This window comes from Dermochelys coriacea, chromosome 15 (genome assembly GCF_009764565.3).
Source record: "Dermochelys coriacea isolate rDerCor1 chromosome 15, rDerCor1.pri.v4, whole genome shotgun sequence".
Taxonomy (NCBI): Eukaryota; Metazoa; Chordata; order Testudines; family Dermochelyidae; genus Dermochelys; species Dermochelys coriacea.
Window position 1 is genome coordinate 9,786,363 of NC_050082.1, and position 21,120 is coordinate 9,807,482.

Sequence of the window (21,120 nt, forward strand, 5' to 3'; positions counted from 1 at the left end):
TTTGCAGTGTACATCAGCTTTATTGGTTCCACAAAACCCAGTGCCATCTATTAACTACTTACACTGATACAGACACAGAGCACCTAGGTAACGGAAAGAAAGGTGCTGGATCTACAGACACGCAAAACAACTTGAGGTTATACTGAGCTAAAGAGATATCAGTGACTTCAATGGAGATGGCACCAGTGGAGCTGCTCCGGGTTGACCCTGTTGTAACTGAGAGCAGAATTGAGCCCGGTGGCTCTAAGGGACATGTGAACTACTGCCCCCATGTTTCACAGTGCAGTGATAATGCTGAAGTCTAATTATGACAGTTTAGGTGTCAACATTGTTAACTAGTTCATGGCTGATCATGATCTTAGCAGAAAGATCTCTAGCTCTCCTGGGAGTGTTGGATGGAAGCTAATTACACTCAGGTCAACACATTGTATTTTTAATAAGTTACATTTATCAGAAATTCTTGTTTAATTTTTCACAGACAGTCAGTCTTATTTATTTTGGAAAAAAAAAGAAAATCCTGTAACAATGATGTACTTTTCTCTGGACTACTCCATAGCCCATCTTCATTGGGGAGGTAGTGTTGCCTAGTGCACTGGGCTGGGCTTCAGCAGGTCTGAGTTCTAATCCCAGAGCTGACATCAGCATGCTAGGTGACATAGCCATGTGATGACCTCTCTGAGCCTCAGTTGCGGGGATGATACTTACCGCCTTACTGCTTACATGCCTTGAGATCAACTGATGAAAAGTACTATATAAGCGTTAGATATTATATCATGGTATTGAGTTTTTTAACTAGAACTCCCTATTGATTCAACTGAGAATTTTGCTTGAAAGTGTATGTCACAATATCGCCCTGTGTAATTTTTAATATCTGTCTTTCTCAGAACAGAATCTCAGTGCTTTGCAGATGACGGGTGCAATATTAGAGTTCAGCATTCCTATCGTGTCTGGGTGGGATCTTGCCCTGCTTACTCAGTTCTTCATAAAACTCCCACTGAAATCAATGGAAGATTTACCCACACAAAGGCTGAATAAGAAAACCAGGTTTGGACCAATAAAAATAATGCTTAACTCTTATGTGGAGTTTTACATCCATTACTAAGTAATCTTCACAATCTCCCCGTGATGCAGAAAAGTACTATCCTCATTTTACAGACAGTAAATGGAGGTGAAGGGACTTGCTCAAGGCTGAAAAGTGAGTCAGTGGAACAGCTGGGATTTGGAATCAGTGACTCCTGGCTCCCAGTTCTGTTCTCAGATCATTAAGCCACCCCTCTTGTTTTACATGGGGCTTTTGTCTGAATCAGCACCTGCTGGATTGGGTCCATTGTGAAGATGCATTGCACCCTGCACAGTTGGAAGAGAAAAACAGGCTGTCAGGTTTGCATTGTAAAATGATGTTGGAGCCAGTGAAACATCCGAGCTGTAGGAAATCTAAGGAACACGAGATGCCAGTACAGAAACTCCAAGCAGGACAACAGAATCTTCCTCCTGCTGGCAAAACTGCCCCAGACCTGAGATTTTTCTCTGCACCCGTCTTGCATCCTCCAGGCACTTGCTGCTTCTTGAAAGCAAGCCCTCTTTTCCTCCCTGCATGTGTTACAGGCAGAGACAGATGGAAACTTTAAATCGCTGGCCTCAGCTCCTGGATCAGATTAAGACCTTTCACTTCTTACAGGACAGCTGCATTCTGCAAAACAGCAGCGTACAAGTATCCTGATATGTAACTCTAGAGCAAGGCTTCTAAATATAAGAAGCATTTCTGCTCTGCCATACAAAGTGTGTCAGACGAATGTTTAAACAACATACTGTATATATTTCATTAGATTGAGCAGCAAATTAATACCAGTAAAACAATATGAAGATTAAGTCCTGCAATGCCCATCTGCTGGGATATCAGCAAGCTTCACAATTCATGCACTGAAGATTAGCACTGGAGCACCCAGACAATTTCAAATAATCACTTTTAAGAATGATCAGTCAAACGCACACATCCGTGTTAATGGGGAATTAAAATCTGCAGCAGCATATATTCAGCCAATCCATATGTGATGATTCAGCCAATCCTGTCTGTGTGTGCCTCTGGAGTTCGCCTGTCCCAATGCGCTCACACCATGTCTGTGTGTGACCCTTGGAGGCAGCCTGTCTCCCCCACATGCTCTCACTAGATCTGCGTGTGCCTGAGTCTGCAACTTCATCAAGCCTGTGTGTTCTGGAGGCCTTGTGCACTCATGTTCTGTTCTGGATGAGAAAGGGAGGGTGTCCGCCTCTATCCCTGGAAACAGCCTGTAGTTGTATGCTGTCGCAGTGTCTGTCTGTCAGCAGCCTGTGTCTATGTGTTGTTATAGTGTGTGTATCTATATGGCTGTATGCAGCCTGTTCTAATCTGTTGATCTGGGGCCTGATTCTGCTTTTCTTTATAGCCCGTGACTTGAATGGACTTACTCCAGTTTTGCACTAGTAAGAGGAGAATCAGGCCTGTTGGCCGTGATCCCTAAAGGTGCTTAGGCACCCATTCACCTCTTTAGGCACCTGAGTCCACCCTTGAGGCTCTACGGCCATTTTCAAAACTGCTGCTCAGCTGCCACCTAACCCCATGGGTGCTGTGTTTCCACCTATCAGCATTTGTAAGGTCCCCCAAGCGCTGGTGCCAACACATAGCTGATGGGCTCCCAGCAAGTCTTGCTCAAGCCAAAGCCCCGGGCACCCCAAAGCAGGATTCTCAGACTGGGCAGGAACATGCCTGTCTCACAGCGGAGCCTGGGCCTATGGGCATACACAGAGCACACCTAACACCTATTACCTGCCCCTGCCCCCAATCAGGAGGGCCAGAGGCAGGTCACTGATGGCTGGAGGGGCAGCAGAGCACCAGCACAAAAGACAGCTAGGGCCACTGGGAAATGTCGAGCAAGTGTGAGAGAGGTATGGAGTGCGAACAGGGGATGGCTTTGGCTGCTAGGGTGTGGGCTGTTTAAGCAGCTGACGTGGCTTAAGTACCTGGTTCCAGGAGAAGGTCTGCAGCTGAGGCTCCCAAGTGAAGGGAGGTCCGTGTCTCTGGCCCACCAGTCAAAAGCTTAGATGCCTAAATCCCTTCTTTTCCCTGCCCTGCCCTCAGCATGTCCTTCCTGGCCAGCTCAGGTGGCTTCCCATTCAGCTGACCAGCTTCTGAAAATCCCTTTGTTAGGTGCCTAACTCTTCCCATGCCGTGTATGGGGAGCCTGGGTGCATAGCTCAGGGCTGAGGATTCCACTAACAGCAGGCCACTTAGGGTGCATTACACAGCTATGAAACACCCATGGCTGGTCCAGGTCAGCTGACTCCGGCTACTGGGCTATAAAATTGCTGTGTAGACATTCAGGAGCCTGAGCTCTGGGACCCAAGGAGGGTACATCTACACTGCAGCTGGGAGCGAGCCAGGGAGACAGACTCATGCTATCTTGGCTCGAGCTAGCATGCTAAAAATAGCAATGTATACATTGCAGCTTGGGCAGCTGCTTGGGCTCTCAAGCCCAGTTCATGGGAACCAACAAAGGATGTTTCCAAAACAAAATATGCTTCCAGAGACCCCAGCAGCTACTGACTGAAACTGATATTCTTGTCAGTTTCACTACTGCTGTTCTAGCTAGGAGCCTAGGGCCATGGATTCCAGGGCAGCCTGGCTTCTGGCTTTGTCGCATCAAGCTTGAAAGCTGTGAGAGCCTCCTAGGTTTCTAGACTCCTGCTCCATGGCAGGGAACTGGCAGCTCTAGAAACACTAACATGGAGCGGCTACCCCAAAGCTGCAGACTCATGAAGCCCAGGGTCTCTGGCAGTGGCCGTTCACAGGATGGGCTGCTCAGACCTGGCGGCCCTAGTTTTGCATTGCAATCCTTAAGGCTCACCAGAAGTTTGTCAAATCAGGGAGATTTCTGGACAACATCTCAGGGTGATAAATTGGCAATTTCTGACAAAACTGTCCAAAAATTCCAAGCCAGCTCTGATTATGACATCATTATTCTGGACAATAAACAAAATCCTTTTAAAAATTAATTTCTGAATATGACATTGCTTATCAGTTTTAATAGTAGGGCCATGTCCTGCTTGCTTTACTCACCTGAGAATTCCCCTTGGACTTCAAACAGGCTACAGATGGTAGTAAAGGGAGACAGATTTGCCCCTTTCTTTTTGTTAATGACATAATAAAAAACATGTACCATGTATAATGCTTTATCTTGCAAATTTTTTACAAACATTACCTAACTGAACCTCACGTACCACTTATGAGATGATAAAGAGCTGAGTGAATAATACTTAATATGTAACTTAGTCAGTTAATTTTGCTTTTTGCAGCTTGTGGAATGTCTTAAGTGGATTCGCAAAAAGAAAAGGAGTACTTGTGGCACCTTAAAGACTAACAAATTTATTAGAGCATAAGCTTTCGTGAGCTACAGCTCACTTCATCGGATGCGGATGCATTAAGTGAGCTGTAGCTCACGAAAGCTTATGCTCTAATAAATTTGTTAGTCTTTAAGGTGCCACAAGTACTCCTTTTCTTTTTGCGAATACAGACTAACACGGCTGCTACTCTGAAATCTTAAGTGGATTGTGGTTTTTCTCAAATGGATTTGTTCAAAATTATTCAATGAATTTTTTCAGCCATTTCTTTCACCTTGCCGTTTTCCATTTGAAATGCGAGCTATGTTGCTTAATTGTGATTGGTCACTTAGGTCACATGGTATTTTTTCTGTTCTCTGACTGGACAAGTATAACCATTACAATAGAGTTTCTGGTGGGATCACTCATGGAAAGTTATTTAAGATTAGTTTTCTGTAAGCATTTGAATGTCCAAGCCTAACATTTGCTTTCCATAAGCATTTGGGAAACTCTAGTTCATACATGTTAATGGACAGTGAACACAAAGGGACTTGAACACACCTGGAGCCCATTCATTTAAAAATCTGAATTTATATTTAAAAAAATATTTGTGCAATATTCACCTATCTTTACTAAGTATCATTATCTGAAAAGGACAGCCTAGGTATACTTAATACTGCCTCAGTGCAGGGGATGGACTACATAACCTCTCAGTCTCTTCCTGCCCTACATTTCTATGATTTATAACTATCCCTATTTTACAGATGGGAAAACTAAGGGGGAGAGAGATTAAAACGCTTCCTCAAAGCAATATAGAGAGTTGGTGTCAGAGCCAGGATTAGAACTCAGGATATTTTTATCTCGCTTTCTCTCTGCTAGATATTTGTGCAGCTCTCATTGCCATGGCCATTGCACCAGATCGTCCTATCAAATTATAGAGAGCATATGAATGGTCCATAACTAGACCTCTCTTTTCTCTGACTCTAAGGGCAGGTGCGTTCTCTGTTGCATCGCTCTTATTCTTCTGTACCTGATTCATAGATACTAAGGTCAGAAGGGACCATTCTGATCATCTAGTCCGACTTCCTGCACAGCGCAGGCCCCAGAATCTCACCCACCCACTCCTATGAAAAACCTCACCCATGTCTGAGCTATTGAAGTCCTTAAATCATGGTTCAAAGACTTCAAGGAGCAGAGAAGCCTCCCTCAAGTCAACCATGCCCCATGCTACAGAGGAAGGCGAAAAACCTCCAGGGCCTCTCCAATCTGCCCTGGAGGAAAATTCCTTCCCGACCCCAAATATGGCAATCAGCTAAACCCTGAGCATATGGGCAAGATTCACCAGCCAGATACCCAGGAAAAAGTTTTCTATAGTAACTCAGATCCCATCCATCTAATATCCCATCTCAGGGGATTTGGCCTATTTACCCTGAATATTTAAAGATCAATTATTTACCAAAATCCCATTATCCCATCATACCATCTCCTCCATAAACTTATCGAGTAGAATCTTAAAGCCAGATAGATCTTTTGCCCCCACTGCTTCCCTTGGAAGGCTATTCCAAAACTTCACTCCTCTGATGGTTAAAAATGCTGAAGACAAGAGTGGTGACATTTTCCCCCTGGTTCCAAATCCCAGGATTAAACCACCAAACCATGCTTCTGGTGTATAATTTTTTTTCATTTGTATATAAAACCCAACATACATCACCCTCATAATAGAAATTCAAAATAGGTAAATGCAGGAATAAACTCAGTTAGTAGTGAAGTGTCTGAAACCAGTTACATAAAGCCTGAAAACTTAACAAGGAGAGCAGTTTGTTGTGCTTCGAGATGCAATCCAGACCAGTGAGGGGTTGGCACTGCCTGCCCCGCAACCCTGGGGGCCTGAAATACCCTGCTGCTGTGGCTCACACCCCAGCAGACAAGCCTTCAGGTCATACTCTTTGGGCTGTATATCCCTGGATCAGCAACTCTGACTCTAGCAGCCTGCCAACAGAACAACAGCCACACCCTGGCTTCCACCAGCCATGGTTATTACTTGCAGGGCGACCCCAACACACTCCCAGTCTCAAATTTCCCCAAAAATGTGTATTCTGAAGTGTGCAGACCACTCAGAGAAACAATAGGGTTTGTTTGCTCCTATAAAGAGACAAACACATTACAGTTTATTAATGTAACTGGAGTAAATACACCCTTCCTGTCAAACACAGCACTGAGTTAATTTATAGTAAAAAATGAAACAAATGTATTTATTACCAATAGGACATAGGCTAAGTGATGCCAGGTAAAAGAAATAAAGTGAGAAAGGGTTAGTTAAATCATGCATCTAAAAGTCTAAAGCGTAATCTAACAAGATACAGACTTTATTCAAGATGGTTTCTCTCACCGATCTACCTTCTTTCCAGCCATGGCTGACTTTCCCTCAGTTAGGACTTTCCACAGAAGTACAAGCTGCTAACTTTCCTTGTCTTCCTATGTGAAATATTTTTGCCTAAGCAGGTTTCTCACCTATATTCAGTTCCCAGAAACTTCAACCCTCCTTGGCTGAAGGATCCATCTTTCTCAGCTTGCCAGAGCTCTGGCCCCTAGTGTCGTTCTGGTAATGGATAAATTAGGTGTTCTCTGCCCCTCCATTTATGGACCACTAAACCTTTGGAAAGCATCTCAAAGTTCATTGACCTTGCTTCAAGAGTCAGGATGACCTCATACTGTTCTTCCCTTCCTGTGGTCTTCCCAACCATGTGCTGATTTCTATGTAAATTTGGCTTCAAGTGTTTTTGGTCACACCTGGCTTAATTTCTTACCTTCCCTCCTGTCTGGGTAAAACCTGTTTCTCCCTTTGTTTGATAACAGATTGTAAAGTATAATATCAATGTGTATCCCTAGTTCTCTGTATAGTGTTAATACATATATGTCACGATGATGTTAATCACCAGCGTGTCAGAGATTTTCATCAAACAACTCACTCATTATACTTTTATAATACAGTAACGCTGTATGCAATCAGTTGATTCATTTGCTTATCACTTGAGGTTCCGTCCCCGTCTTTATAGTCCAGATAAAGTTTCTTTCTCTCTGCTGTAGAGTAGACACCATGCTGTCTTCTCCCCGGCTCGATAGCTTTGGTTACCTTTATGTGTAAATGGACCTTCATTGTCTCTGGTTGATGACCAGGCTGGTCAGTGAGGCAAACACACGTTCCTTTGTCTAGGGCAGATCTGTTTATCAACTCCCTGTGACATGCCTGGTTTAAATACGTTTTAGTCATATTTGCATCATATATCCATTACTTAATCACACAAGAATATTAATGATCAGAATGTTATTAGTTTTTCAATGATTTATTGCATGACACCTTTTAGATACAGATTATAACCATACTGCACTGGTACACTTCATTGGTCAGGCTAGCTGAAACTCATTACTTGGTACCACAGGCACTGATTTTTGTTTTTGCCGGTGGGTGCTTTCCACCTTCCAGTTTCACTGTGCACTGTGCGCGTGCTCCTGCCATTTACTGGTGGTTCGTGGGTGCTGAGCACCCCCTATTTTTTTCTTCAGTCGGTGCTTGAGCCCCGGAGCACGCAGAGTCAGCAGCTATGCCTGGTACCACCGGGCCCCTTTCTCTCTGACACGGGGCTGCTTTAGGGTCACACAGTCCAAGGCATGGAGGCTTTGAATATCTTTAAAGCAGGCATGTGGAATAGGTAGGAAGTCTCACTCAGACCCAGCCAGAACACATACAACATAGTGATATCACCCAAATGATGCTCTAGCAATCTGAAGTTTGGACAAGCACAGGATCAAATGTTTAATATGCTATGGATTCCAGAAAGAGGTGCTTTTATTCTTTTAACCTGACAGAGAACAGAGGAGTTAAGTTGGACTATGAAGGAGAAGAATCTAGAGTGGGGGAACCTGACTAGTTAAGGAACGTAAAAAGTCACAGGGGAGCATTAGCTAGGGTTAAGAAAAGCAAAGAAGAAAGTGTGATGTACTAAGTAGCCTACAATTTTTTTGTAATGTTTTTATGGGGTGTTACTGCTGCTGTAAGAAACCCTGGAGACACCTGTTCTCAGTTTATGCTCAGAACAGACAGCAACAATGCAGGTTTCTCCACCTGTCCTCACCAATGAGCCATAATCCTGACCTGGAGGAACTGGGTGAGAGGGGGATTTTAGTATCCAGGGCCTGTTCAGCCCTTGGTCTCTCTGCTGATACTGTCAATGAAGGGGAGCAATTAATGCCAGTTGTTGTGGTTGGGCCTGAGCTAGAAAATTCAGATCTGGGTCCAAACTCTGGGAGTGTTTGAGTCTGGGGTTTTGACTCAAGTATATCCCTACAAACAAAAAACTAACTGAGCATTGTTCCTGGCAAGCTTCCACCCAGCTCCTGTGTCAGTATGCCACAGCCCTGACCTGGGGGAACCTGACAGATCATGAACCCAAGAAAGTAAAATCAAATAAAGGTCTCTTTGATATCACATGTTAATGTCAGTACATCGAGTGACATCGGCTTCGAGTGACTCATGTTTGTGAGATGCGTGGGGAGCGCCTCTCAGCTGACTTTCTCTTTGCTATGGTGACACTTCTCTCCATGTGAACCACTTTGGAAATCTCTAAGGATGCCTTAGCTATGTCCCTGTTTCCCTGGCCACACCCCTGAAACCAACAGCCAAGGAAAGGCTATAAAAGCTGCTATGTAGCTCTGCACCACTCAGGGTTCCCGCAATGGTGGGGTTAAGCCTTCCACAGCCACAGAAACTCGTTTTAAAGCAGCTCTGCACGAGCAGAGCAGCATAAAGCTGCCGTTGTGCCCTGGAGAACTGGCTTCATAGCTTTTTGGGCCCTACAGAAACTACACCTGATCTTGCTCCCAATTAAGTGAGTGCAAGATATGCCATTTCCCTCAATGAGGGCAGGATTAAGCCCTACAGCCTTTGCAAAATTACCTGCTCCCATTTGACTCAGCCCAGACATCAGCCCATTTGGAAAGTGAGACACACTTCTCACCAGGAACATTTTTAATTACACTTGGCATTTTGGATCTTCTTGCTAATTAAATTTTTTAAAGAAACATGTGCAACCCTACGAATATAGGAACCTGTTAAGAAAGAATTTTAACTAATTTCCATCTACTTTAAGCCAGGTCTAGCACTGAGAAAATGAATGTTGAGGCGAGGGAGTGCCGGACAGGGTTGGAATACCCCCTGCTCCCTTTTGCACCAGCACAGGAGGCTGGCACTGGGGGAGGGGAGGCAGAGTTATATGCTGTGCCCAGTGCCAGGCAAGTTCTTTCCATCACTGCTGCAGAGAGTGGGGCAAAGAGGAAAAATCACAGAGAGGGCCCCAGAGACTGTATTTAAAAGAAAAGGGAGTAATTCTATTGCTGTAATAAGCAAGTCTGTGGAAAAGCTCAGCCCTATTTCAGACAATCTCCTGCTTCCCACGGCTCCAGCCTTAATGGCTGTAACAGACCTGGGCTCCAAACACGGGATGAATGGAACAAAATTATACTTTGGCACATGGGAGAATCCTGGATGCAGACATGCCGGTCAGGAAACGGGATGATGATTTATAATGCAGGGACAACACTGTTATGGCCCTGCATAAAACAGACCAGTCACTGGTGTAACGTCAGCCAGGCCTCATAACTCACGGCTTCCCCATAGCTCCGAGCACAACGTGAAGTGCTCCCACTCGTCTCTAGGGCTGCATTAACCCTGAAGCCTACTGCTGGCAATTTAAATGGCAACCTTGTTAGCGGTTGCACGGCTGATCAGAGCAGAGGCCCAAGAAGGAGACACCTGATTATGAAAAGCGGTGCCAGGGGCTGGGGGTGGGGGGCGGCGCAGAGTCTTGGAGAGCACCCCCCTCCCCCACGTATCCTCTTCCACCTGCCCCCCGGCTACCCCCACGGGATCCGTCGCATGGTCAGCGGCTGCTGAGGGGCGGGGGTGGCCCTTGAACTGCAGAGCCTGGGGACGGGTCGGTTGGCGCGCCCCGCCCGGACTGTGCACCGCCACGGGGCTGACGATGGTCCCCCCCCGCGAGGGGCGGGGAAGAAACGCCGGAGCCCCGCCCCTGAGTCCTGCTCGAGCGCGGCGCCGACAGCCGGAAGTGCCGGAACGAGGGCCGCAGACTGACCGGAAGTTCAGGGGAAGGCGGCGCCAGTGACCGGAAGTGCAGCTCCCGGGGGGCAGGTTCCAGTGTTACTCCGCGGGGAACGGTTGGAGCGGAAGCCCGCCGAAGGGGGCAGGGAGAGGGGTGCACAGGAGTCGCCGGAAGCGGAAGCGGAAGCAGCCCGGGCGGGAGGACGGACGGAGCAGGATTCGGAAGGGGTTTCTGAGGAAGACTCGGGGGCGGCAGCCGGTGAGATGCGGCTGGCGGGTCCCGTCGCTCCAGCCCCTGCCCGCTGGGTATCGCCGTGAAGCGGGGTGTCCGTGCCCGGGGGAGGTGCTAAGCGGACGGGCGGCGAGGCCCCGCCCCGCCCGGGGGCCCGTGGAAAGCGGCAGGGAGCAGGCTGTGGGGGTGGGGCGGAGGGGAAGGAGGAGCGGCCTGGCCTGGGCCCCCAGGCGGTGCCGTGACCCGCGTGCGGGGCGGGCTGCCCGCGCTGCCGGAGAGGGGCCGGCGTTCGGGGCTGAGTTCCGGGCGAACCCGGGCTCGGGGGCTCTTGGAGCCTGAGGACGCTGCCCCCTTGTCCGCGCTCAGTCGGGGAATATCCGCGCCCCACCTAGCGGGTTCGTGGGTCTCATTTCTGATAGGCACGTGACCACACCCACCGGCGCTGACACGAAATCACCGCGGTCGAGGGGGCCGTGGCTCGAGAGCGAGCTCCCCCCCCTTGGGAGCCGCCCCTGCGGGGCCCGGTGGCGGCGCACGGCAAGGGAGCCTTTTGCGGCCTCGGTTCTGGAGCGAGGTGGCGGGTGGAGGTTTCTGCTGCTCTCTGTAGGACAGCAAAGAAGGAGATTCCAGCCTCAGAAGGGATCGGCGGCTCTGGCAGGCTCTGTCGGTAGCGTAGAAAGTCACGAGTCAGTTTCACGCTGGCCCTTTAGTCTTCTAGGGTAAACTCATAGAAACGTAGGGTTGGACGGGACGCCTACAGGTCATCTGGTCAAGCCCCTTGTGTTGAAGCTGAGCCAGTATACCTGGGTCATTGCTGACGAGTGGTTTTCTAACCTGTTCTTAACCACTCCAGTGAGAGGGGTTCTGTAGCCTCCCTTGGTAATGTATAGTTTGAATGGTTTTCCTAGTATCTAAGCTAAGTCTCCTTGCTGTAGATTAAGGTGATGATTTCTTGATCTAATTTAAGTGGACATGGAGAACAATTAATCACATCCTCTCAATAACAGCCATAATATATTGCGTCTTCCTTCGTTCGTCTTTTCTCAAGACTGAATATACTCTGTAGTTGGTTTTGTTTGTGTGTTTGTGGTTGGTTTTTTTTTTTTTTTTAGAAAAACCTTTTAGCCTTTCTTCATGGGTTAGGTTTTCTAAGCAGTTTATCATTTTGTTGCTGTCTTCTGGATTCTCTCCAATTTGTCTACATCTATTTTAGACTATGGCACCCAAACTGGATACAGCACTCCAGCTGAGCCCACATCAGCACTGAGTAGAGCAGTACATTTATGACTTGTGTTATACATACAACACTCCTATTAATACATCCACTCAGCCTGGTAATAATTTCTGCCTATAATTTGTGTCTTTATTAAATGTTATCTGCTTAGATTAGGTCATGTTGTTTTTGTATTTTCACAGTAATAAATGGGTTTAGTAATTCTGGACTCCAGGTGTTAATGTTATACTAGTAAAGTGACATGTCTGTCTGAGCAAATGAGGGAACTCTTGATCTAGATCTCAAACTGGTCCGTGGACCCATGGGGGTCTGCAAGTCATGTCAGGGGCCATTGGTCTCACTGATCAATGCCTCCTCCTCCCTCTCAGTGCCTCCTGCATGCTGCAGAACATCTGTTCAGGAGGGGCGGGAATGAGGTGTATTCGGGGGGCAGGGGTGTAACCATGAGTGGGCCTGGGTGGCCCATGGCCCACCCACTTAGCATCCAGACCCACTCCCCAGTGCTTGCCCTGTTCCACTTGCCCAGCTGGTACTCCAGCCGGAGAATGGTGTTGGGGCACCAGGGCTTGCTCTGTTCTGCCCACCTTGCACTCCTGCCAGGGCAAGCCCCCACGCCCCAGCTAAAGTGCCGGTGGGGTGGATGGAGCGGGACAAGCCGCTGCGGCCTGACTGGAGCACTAGGCGGGTGGAGCAGGGCAAGCCCCTGCATCCTGACCCCAGTCTCAGGCTGGAGCTCCGTGCGGAGTGGGTAGGGCCTGGAAGCGCCCATTTTTCTGGAACCCTGGGTTGGCCCAGTGGCTAATTTGCCACTGGGAGGAGAGCGAGCAGGAGCTAGGCAGTGGTAGAAAACTTAAAAAAAAGGTAGACCCACCAGCCGGGGGAGCTGGCCCCGGCATGGGGCGGTGGGACCTGGAAGGGAGCTATGCATGTTTGAGAGCATCGTCTCCTCCCGGAGATGGGTGAGTGCCTGGGGAGCCCCTGGCCAGAGGGTCCATCCATCTGCAGAGGATGGGGGAAGGTGGACCCCCCGTAATTGCCTGCCCACCTGAAGTTGGGGCCCACCCAAATATCCCATGCTGGCTACACCACTGGCACAGGGGAGGGGTGGGAAGAGGTGGGGTGGGGCCTTGGGGGAATGGATGGAGTGGAGGCAGGGCCTGGGGCTGAGCAGGGGGCTTGGGGACTCAGGAAAAATTTTAAATCAAAATGGGGGTTGTCAGGTTGCTAAAGTTTGAGAACTTCTGAGACAATTAATGGACATCATCCAGGTGTGTTCTGCTGGGGTCTCATCAAAGTTTGTTCCTTGAACTTTAGAAAAAATAAAACTGTGAAAATTTAACATACAGAAATGATTGGCTATTGTGAAATAAAATAAAAGGTAATTGAAACTTGAAATAATGAGTTAATTATTTAGAAAGTTTGGCAACACTCATGTTTTAAATAGATTAATAGTAATTATCGTATTTAATTTTCTTATACAATTTCAGTGTTTGTTTCTGTATATTGATAGTTTGTGTATGGGATAGATGGGATGGGAAGGGTTCCTATCAATATTACAATTAGTAATTGGATTGGTGAGTTGGCAGATTTTGGAATTTTTATCTGAGATACTTGAGTCTGGATATTGTAACTTCACAGGATTGCTAAAAAGGGAGATTGGAAGAAGTTCTTAAAACATTGTAATAGTGAATTGTTGATGAGTATTACAAAGACTTTCAGTTATAAATTTTCAAAGAGAAAATGGATTCAATAAATAACTTTTAGTGACTCTTAAATTGGGGGTTAAATCTAGACTCTCATACTTGTTACCAGCGATAGAAAAGGCTGCACTTGTGCAGTATGCTATTAGACATTTAACTTTATCATTCTAATATATATCTGAATATTAATACAGATTTGGATGGCGAGCAGAAATAGGAGGCTCCCTGTAACCCAGACTTAGTTGGGGCTTTGGACACGCCCCTCTTACCAGTATCTCCCATTTACTAGCATAGGCGGCTCTCTCCCTTGCCTTTCTCTCTCCATTGATTGTAAAGGGAGCAAAGGTGCCTAATCCAGGTTTTGTGGATTTCAGTTATTTTCTTCGTGCCTCAAAGGTAGGCATTGCAATGCTTAAGACCCTTTGTGCATCTGGGCCTTAAGCACTTAAGGGCCTTAGGGCATGGCTACACTTGCAGATGTAGAGCCGAGACACAACAAGCGTTATGCTTCTCTTGGAGGTGGATTACCAGAGTCCAGGTGCTCTAAGTGCCTTGCCAGTGTGAACGGGTCGGGAGTTAGGGCACCTGGGGCTGCTTTAATGCACTCTAACTTGCAAGTGTAGCCAAGCCCTTAGTTCCATTGGCTTTCAGCAAGACTGAGAAATGGAAGTCCCAGAAGCCCTTATGAAAATTTTACCCCAGATCTGGGGCTGGCTTGGTATGTTGATGGGATCCATGAAACCCTGACCTGAAGTTTAATAGACTTGATACCTGTTGCACTTGGGATGAGACTTTTTTAAAAAACAATCCAAGTAATTCATAAAACTGAGGAAATTATCCTCTTCCCTCTTTTTCCCAGTTACTCTAGGTAAATTCATCAGCCTGGTTTTGTTAGTTTTAAAAATAAACCTTGATTAGACAAATGCACCAACTTCAAACATCTGTCTCCCTGAATCTCAAAAAGAGCTTATCGCCCCTATAAACTTTCTTATGGTAGGTAGATCTTTCTGAAAACTACTGCACTGGCTATATTTGAAGAACATTTTATTTAAGTAAAATTATTGATATTTTTGTGGGTAGTTTTGGGCCCAGACAAGTTCTTATTGACATCAATATTTGTGTGGGGTTGTTTTTTTTTGTTTGGTTTTTTGCCATTGACTGTAGTTGTTGCCATTATATATGTGTATGAATGTATGTGCCTATATTGGCTGGCTTCTGCATAGAAAGAACATAAGGCTTCGTTAATAGATAATGAAAGAAATCTTCCTTTAGCTCAAGTTGTAGAGATGTTGGTTTTGGGGCTCCAGGACTAAGCACCCTGATATTAGCTCCTGGTCATCTTTTGAGTGGTACAATAGAGGACCTTTATCTTATGATAAGTATCTTTGAAAGGCCGCAGGAGAGATTGTGCTTTTGTGACAACTACCTGAATGCTGAGACTTCAAGGTTGCCAGGATTATTTTGCAACACAAAATGAATAGGGCTATATGCAAGCTTTCCTTACAGTTATCCCTTTTGCCTTAGGAGCAAGCTTGTTGTTTTACGTACAATATAGTATATTTTAAAGATGTTTGTAGGATAGAGTAATTGAATGATTTTCTACAACTCTGTAAATCAGAAGACCAGGCTTTTATTCCTAATTCCTTGCTTAGTGTCCTATCCACTGGTCCATGCTAAGGGTGTGGAGTCGGGTCAGGGGGGTATCTGTATGTTCCATTCCTCCAGTGTCGCTGTTATGGTCTACTAATTACTGTGCTTTCTGTCAGTACTGTGTATGCATGAAAGGAATAGGAATATCTTTCTGCTATTTTTTATGGCTGCCTTTGTATTACTGTGCATGTCTAATTTATCACTGTCTGTTTTGCCATGGGTTTATTTCTGTAGTCTCTTCTAAAAGCAAAATGGCAGAGCTCAAATTTCACGCGTGTGTGTGTGTGTCTCAGTGGATAAGGCTATTTCTCTTCTTTTCAGGGCCTTAAAATGGGGAACACAAGCAGCGATCGAGCTGTTATGGAGCGTCATGGGGGCCATAAGACACCCCGAAGAGACAATTGTGGTGGAGCTATTAGTACAAAAGAAGGTGATAGACCAAAAATCTTGATGGATAGTCCTGAAGATGCAGACTTGTTCCATTCTGAGGAAATAAAGGTATCATAAGTTATGGCTCCTCTTCTGTCATAACCCCTGACACTGGCACCTTGTAGCTTAGACATTCTATGAAACTATTTTTGGAAGTCATAAAATTAGTGATATGTTAGCCAATTTTCTGTATAAACTCAGTTTTAGAAACTTGAAGTATTGCTGACTTTTTCTCTTTTTTGAAGGGAAGAAAACCTTATTTCTTTGTTCTTCTAACCTTTGAGCAGATTTCTGCGAATGAAATACTACATTTTCACAAAAATTGTAGAAAAACATATAAGAAAAATAAGATAATAGGCTCTAATCCCTTGCCCAGTTTTGTATATTAATGCACCACTTTCCTTAACTAAATCTTTTTAGTTCCTTTTATACTTTTTTAATCACCCTATTCAGTAACATTTAAAATGGAAAGAATCATCATCTGGAAAGTTCTGTCATAGTTCCCTAGTTATTTTCTAATAGTCCTAATTTTGGTCTGTCCCCCTTATTGGATGTAATAAGAGTGTTTAGCTCACTGTCTTCCAACTTAATTGATCATATGTTGTGTTAAGCTGTACCCTGTAGACAGCAATAACCTTCCTGTGGTCCAGTTGCAAGTTCTCTCTGGAAGGCATTTTGCAGGGTCTAACAAATACCTTATAAAAGAAATTCCTTTTTAATTATTTTTACCCCTCAGTTTAAATATATGCAGCTACTTTGTGTGCTTCTCCCACTCAATGATAGTTACTTCTCTGGTTTAATTGTTTTGCATTCTGTTTTAATATCTTCTGCCAATTTGGAAGGCTACTAATCTTTCAACTCATGGGTTATTTGCCAACTGTTGAGATACCAATTTCTGTCTCTAACAGTGACTATCTGCATTTGTTTCCAATTTATGGGAATGTTGAAGAACACACATAGGGTTGAGGATACCTTTAGTCAAATGTTACCTTTCTCTAAGCTTACCTCTCCTTTCACAGGGCAAAGGAGCCAACGTAGAACTTCTGTTGAGTAAAGTTTTGTGCTTCTAGGCTCCACAAGAGAGAGAGGAATTTCTAGCTTGGCAGCAAGATCTGGAAGTGAGTGAAAAAGCCCATGTTCAAGATCGGCCAACAGTCTTTCGCTGGACTGGGGGAGGGAAAGAGGTTTATCTATCAGGTTCCTTCAACAACTGGAGTAAACTTCCTCTTACAAGAAGGTAACAAACTGGTTAGGTTGCATCACTGGCATTCTATCTAAAGTTGGAAACAATTAGGATCATGTTATTGTTATGCTTAGATTACTGCATACCTCTCTTAGCTTTGAGAGCTCTTGAAGTGAGAATTTATAGAAATCTTAGTGTATCATGCTGAATGGTGGGACTCTGACTGCTGGAGGTGAAAATTGTGTCATGGAAATAGTTATTTGCTTGGCACTATGGAAAAGACACACACACACTCCCTGCCAGGCAGGGTTTACTGTCTAAAGGTAGATGTAGAAGATGGGACACACTGGGAAATCCACAAGATAATGGATAACGGAGATAATTTAGTGTGTTTTTAGCTACATTGCCCCAAAGTGTTTTAGGGACTTCAGTAAAGAGGGTGATTGATGGCTTGATGGTATTGAGAAGGGCATTCCATGCATGAGCAGCATGAGAGAAATTATGGAGACAGGAGTGGGGAAAAGGGGACCAATGGAGCATCAATACTAGGATAATTTTCAGACTGGACAGATTGAGCGGGGAATGTAGTGGGAAGCTAGGCCCAAGACATATGCCAGGATGGAATTATCAGGAGCTTTGGAGGGCCAACAAGAAGTTTAAACATGGTGCAGTGCTTCAAGGGGGAGGCAATGGAAGGATTCAAAGAACTGGATGCCATGATCAGATCAATAGGCGAGGGAGGTAGTTTTGGCATGGTGGTCTGTAGAGTTTCAGTGTAGTCTCAGATCACAATTTAGACCTCTCCTAGCAAAGGTACAAAGAAATAATAATGGCGAGTGGGGGAGAAAAGTAGGTTTGTCTCCTACAGATGTAATGTTTAGAAAAAAGGGACATCTGTCCCCCTTTAATTTGCAATTGGCAGTCACTATAGTGAATAAATAAACTGTGTTACAAAATCCCTTTTGAATAGACACTCATTCCAAACTCAAATAGCAAAAACAGCTTCTCTGGGAACTCTAATCTGCAGACTTTGCCCCCTTCCCTGGGAAGAAGTGGAATGGAAGACTCTTACTGTTGCATGACCCATTGGCACGTGTTCACATGGCATGACTTCTATCTATCTGAGCTACTGTGAAGACCTCAAAACAGGCAGGAAGCTTATAGCACAGGAATGACAGTCTGATCAAACTGCATCTACTCAAAGCAGTTTTTCTGGAGGTAGTTCAGTTACTGCTTTCATTTTCGCAGTTCTTGTTCATATGATGGGTGAGATTTGTGATTGAAGATACTGAAAGGCAAGGATCTATTGGAGTGAACTTGCCTTGTATGTGAAGCTCTGGCTGATGGGCTCAAACTAATGTGCTCTCACATTGTATTGAGTAATGAAGATGTGAGAAGAATGGCTTTTCAAAAACATAACATTAACCCTTTGACACCAGAAGCCTGGATTTTCAGGTGATCGATGTTAATGTAAAACATGTGCAGTTGTGCGTATGAAGAGATGAGACTCAGCTGTCACTGAGGGGATACTCATTGGCTTTAGCTTGTTTCTGTACTTTTAGACTATTGCATTGGATTGCCTCACATGCACTCTTAAAAGGGTCATTACCTTCAGGAACTTTCTGAAAGATTATTTGAGATCTTTGCATTCTTTATCTTTATTTGCATTCTTTATAATTGTAGCGAGTCTGTAGATGGACAGATTTTTCAGAAAAAAAGGATAATTGTGTATTTATCTGAAATCACAGCCACAATAACTTTGTAGCAATCCTGGATCTGCCAGAAGGAGAGCACCAGTACAAGTTCTACGTGGATGGTCAGTGGACGCATGATCCTTCGGAGGTAATATTTTTATGTGATCCTGCAGATTTACAAGATGATTCATGCACATGAATGGGAGAAATTAGTTGGCTTCCACGCTAACCTAAAAGAAAGGGCCTTTGCTAACAATAGCAATTGGTTGTTTGATCTGGTGAAATATTCCCAGCCCCAGCTGGCCTAGGTAACTGTACCACTCTGAGGCTAGTAATGCTGTCTGTCTGTCAAATAACCAGAGGCTAAACAAGAAGTAGGTGATGAGGACTGTGGGACATCAATTTTTCAAGTCTGTAGAATATTAATAACCTGCATACCTTCTGAATTGTGACTTTTTGCCTCTGTTTCTTCCCAGCCAATAGTAACCAGTCAGCTTGGTACGGTTAACAACATCATTCAGGTGAAGAAAACTGACTTTGAAGTATTTGATGCTTTAATGGTGGACTCCCAAAAATGCTCAGATATGTCTGGTATGAATCCATTTGTAATCTTATACCGTGTGCTTGAAGTTACATAAATACCCTCTGTTTAATTTCTGGTCTTGAGTTAAATCCCCAAAGTAGAAGAATCTCGCTTTTTATACCCAATCTGTTGGGGATATGTGCAGGGACCATGAAATGTAAAAGGAGAGAAGCTGGAATTAGTGATGAGATTGAGATTGAAGCAGAGTACAGGTCACTGATCAAACCCCATCTAGATCAGTAGTAAGTCCTTGCCATTTGAATGTTTGACATGAAATGGTGATTTCAGACCACTCCCCAGTGAATCAGTAGCTAACTCAAAACTGATACTGAGGTTGACCGCTTTGACAGCAGTTTGAAGGTCATGGAGACTCACCTGCCTCTGACCCCTTTTTTCAGGATTGTTGTGTACTTGTGGGGAATGCCATGGCAGCGTTCTGGGTACCTGGAGGATTTTGTTTCTATTTGCAAGCTTGGCCCCTTTCATATACACTAAATAATTTCAGTAATATTTTGTCATCAAGAAGGGGATTTTATTCCACTGTTTGCCAGGACTGCCAAAAACTAGCATAAAAGCAAATAATCTGTGGTAGTACTTAATAGTAAATGTGTGTTACAGAAATACTGGGTCAGGAAATTTCATCCCTCACTCCCCTCCCACTCCCTTAAAAAAAAAAAGGGGGGGGAGAGGGGGGAGAACAGGACCAACCCTTGAGGTTCTGACTGTTAACCCTACCCAGCTGGCCTCCAGTAGGCAGACTCTGGAGTCTTTAAAATCAATCTCTTGGGCTTCTTGCTAAAGATCCTTGTGCTTGAGCGTCACAAAACTTCCCAAATTCTGTAACCAGATTCTGAAATTTGGGTTCCCTTTGCATTCTGTCAGCTAATACTGTTCCCATGTTTGTGTGCTGTTGGAGTAGAATCTTGCTGATGAGCAGACCAGCGTCAAGATTAACCCAGTATTGTGAACAGGAACTAAATACTGAAATGATGTGACAAAACTTCCTACTGTGCTATGTAGCTGCAGCTTGCAAGAGCCCTGTCCTGAGTGATGGTTGTATTTTTTTAGTTTGTTTCTGGCCCAGCAGGAAATGTGTCCCAGGAAACCAAAGATTTCATCTAGAGTGTACAGGAAGTGTGGCATCTTTATAATTTCTGGAGGATTTACTCTATAGCGCAATTAGCTTCTGTCATACACAGGTTTCTGGATGTGAAATTACTACTGCAGCTTAAAGAAGATAAAGTCTTTACAGTTACATTAAGGTTAAATATTTTACCATCTCCCTAACAGAGCTATCAAGTTCACCCCCAGGACCCTACCACCAGGATCCCTATGTTTGTAAGTCAGAGGAACGTTTCAAGACTCCACCTATTCTTCCACCACACCTGCTGCAGGTGATCCTGAATAAGGACACTGGCATTTCTGTGAGTAGACAACCTTTTTCTTTGGGTCAGGGTCAAGTATTTAAGAGGTTAAACATGCACTGGAGCTGCATTTAACAATCCCAAACCTTGGAAATGTCCCCTAATGGGTGAGATCTTTATTACCGAAGTCCAAACTGATCCATCTTCTTAACTGATTCTTTTTCAAAACCAAAACAGTTTTCCCACCCATAAATCCTAATCTATACCCTGCAAAATTATCATAACTTCTGAGAACACAGCAAACCTGGTCCCACCTTAAGTGATCTTTGATTGTATTGGAATTTTGACGGGGAGCCAATATAAAGATTTGTTGAGTGGTTGCCTGTGAAAGACAATATGCCATAATTTAGTCTTCCACTCTCTGTCTCCTCCCTTTATATGCTTTTCAGTGTGATCCAGCTCTACTTCCTGAGCCCAATCACGTCATGCTGAACCACCTCTATGCGCTTTCTATCAAGGTAAGGGAGTGCTACCTTATCACAGCAGTTGCGTATAGTTAACCATTACATTGTCCTAATTTGTT

At 44.8% G+C, this 21,120-nt stretch overlaps 1 protein-coding gene and 1 long non-coding RNA gene across 8 annotated transcripts in view; one reads left to right on the forward strand and one right to left on the reverse strand.

Moving 5' to 3' along the window:
- On the reverse strand, window positions 1-10,633 carry LOC122456790. The gene is made up of 2 exons (XR_006275860.1): window positions 10,503-10,633; window positions 1-1,690 (listed from the first exon to the last, which is right to left on the reverse strand). It is a non-coding gene; the product is annotated as an uncharacterized LOC122456790 (long non-coding RNA).
- The window catches only part of PRKAB1 (protein kinase AMP-activated non-catalytic subunit beta 1), a 20,834-nt gene continuing 10,304 nt past the window's right edge, over window positions 10,591-21,120 (forward strand). For 6 of the 7 annotated variants that reach the window (XR_006275859.1, XR_005289105.2, XR_006275858.1 and 3 more), the window contains exons 1-8: window positions 10,599-10,727; window positions 11,914-12,034; window positions 15,606-15,782; window positions 16,784-16,950; window positions 18,645-18,738; window positions 19,067-19,181; window positions 20,464-20,597; window positions 20,987-21,055. Coding sequence is in view for 4 of the 7 variants with exons in the window: in XM_038374056.2 (XP_038229984.1) it covers window positions 11,984-12,034; window positions 15,606-15,782; window positions 16,784-16,950; window positions 18,645-18,738; window positions 19,067-19,181; window positions 20,464-20,597; window positions 20,987-21,055 (807 nt within the window). In the remaining 3 variants the exon portion in view is untranslated. Of the gene's footprint in view, window positions 10,728-11,913; window positions 12,035-15,605; window positions 15,783-16,783; window positions 16,951-18,644; window positions 18,739-19,066; window positions 19,182-20,463; window positions 20,598-20,986; window positions 21,056-21,120 lie in introns of all 7 variants that reach the window. The other variant, XM_043497981.1, reaches the window with a different exon arrangement.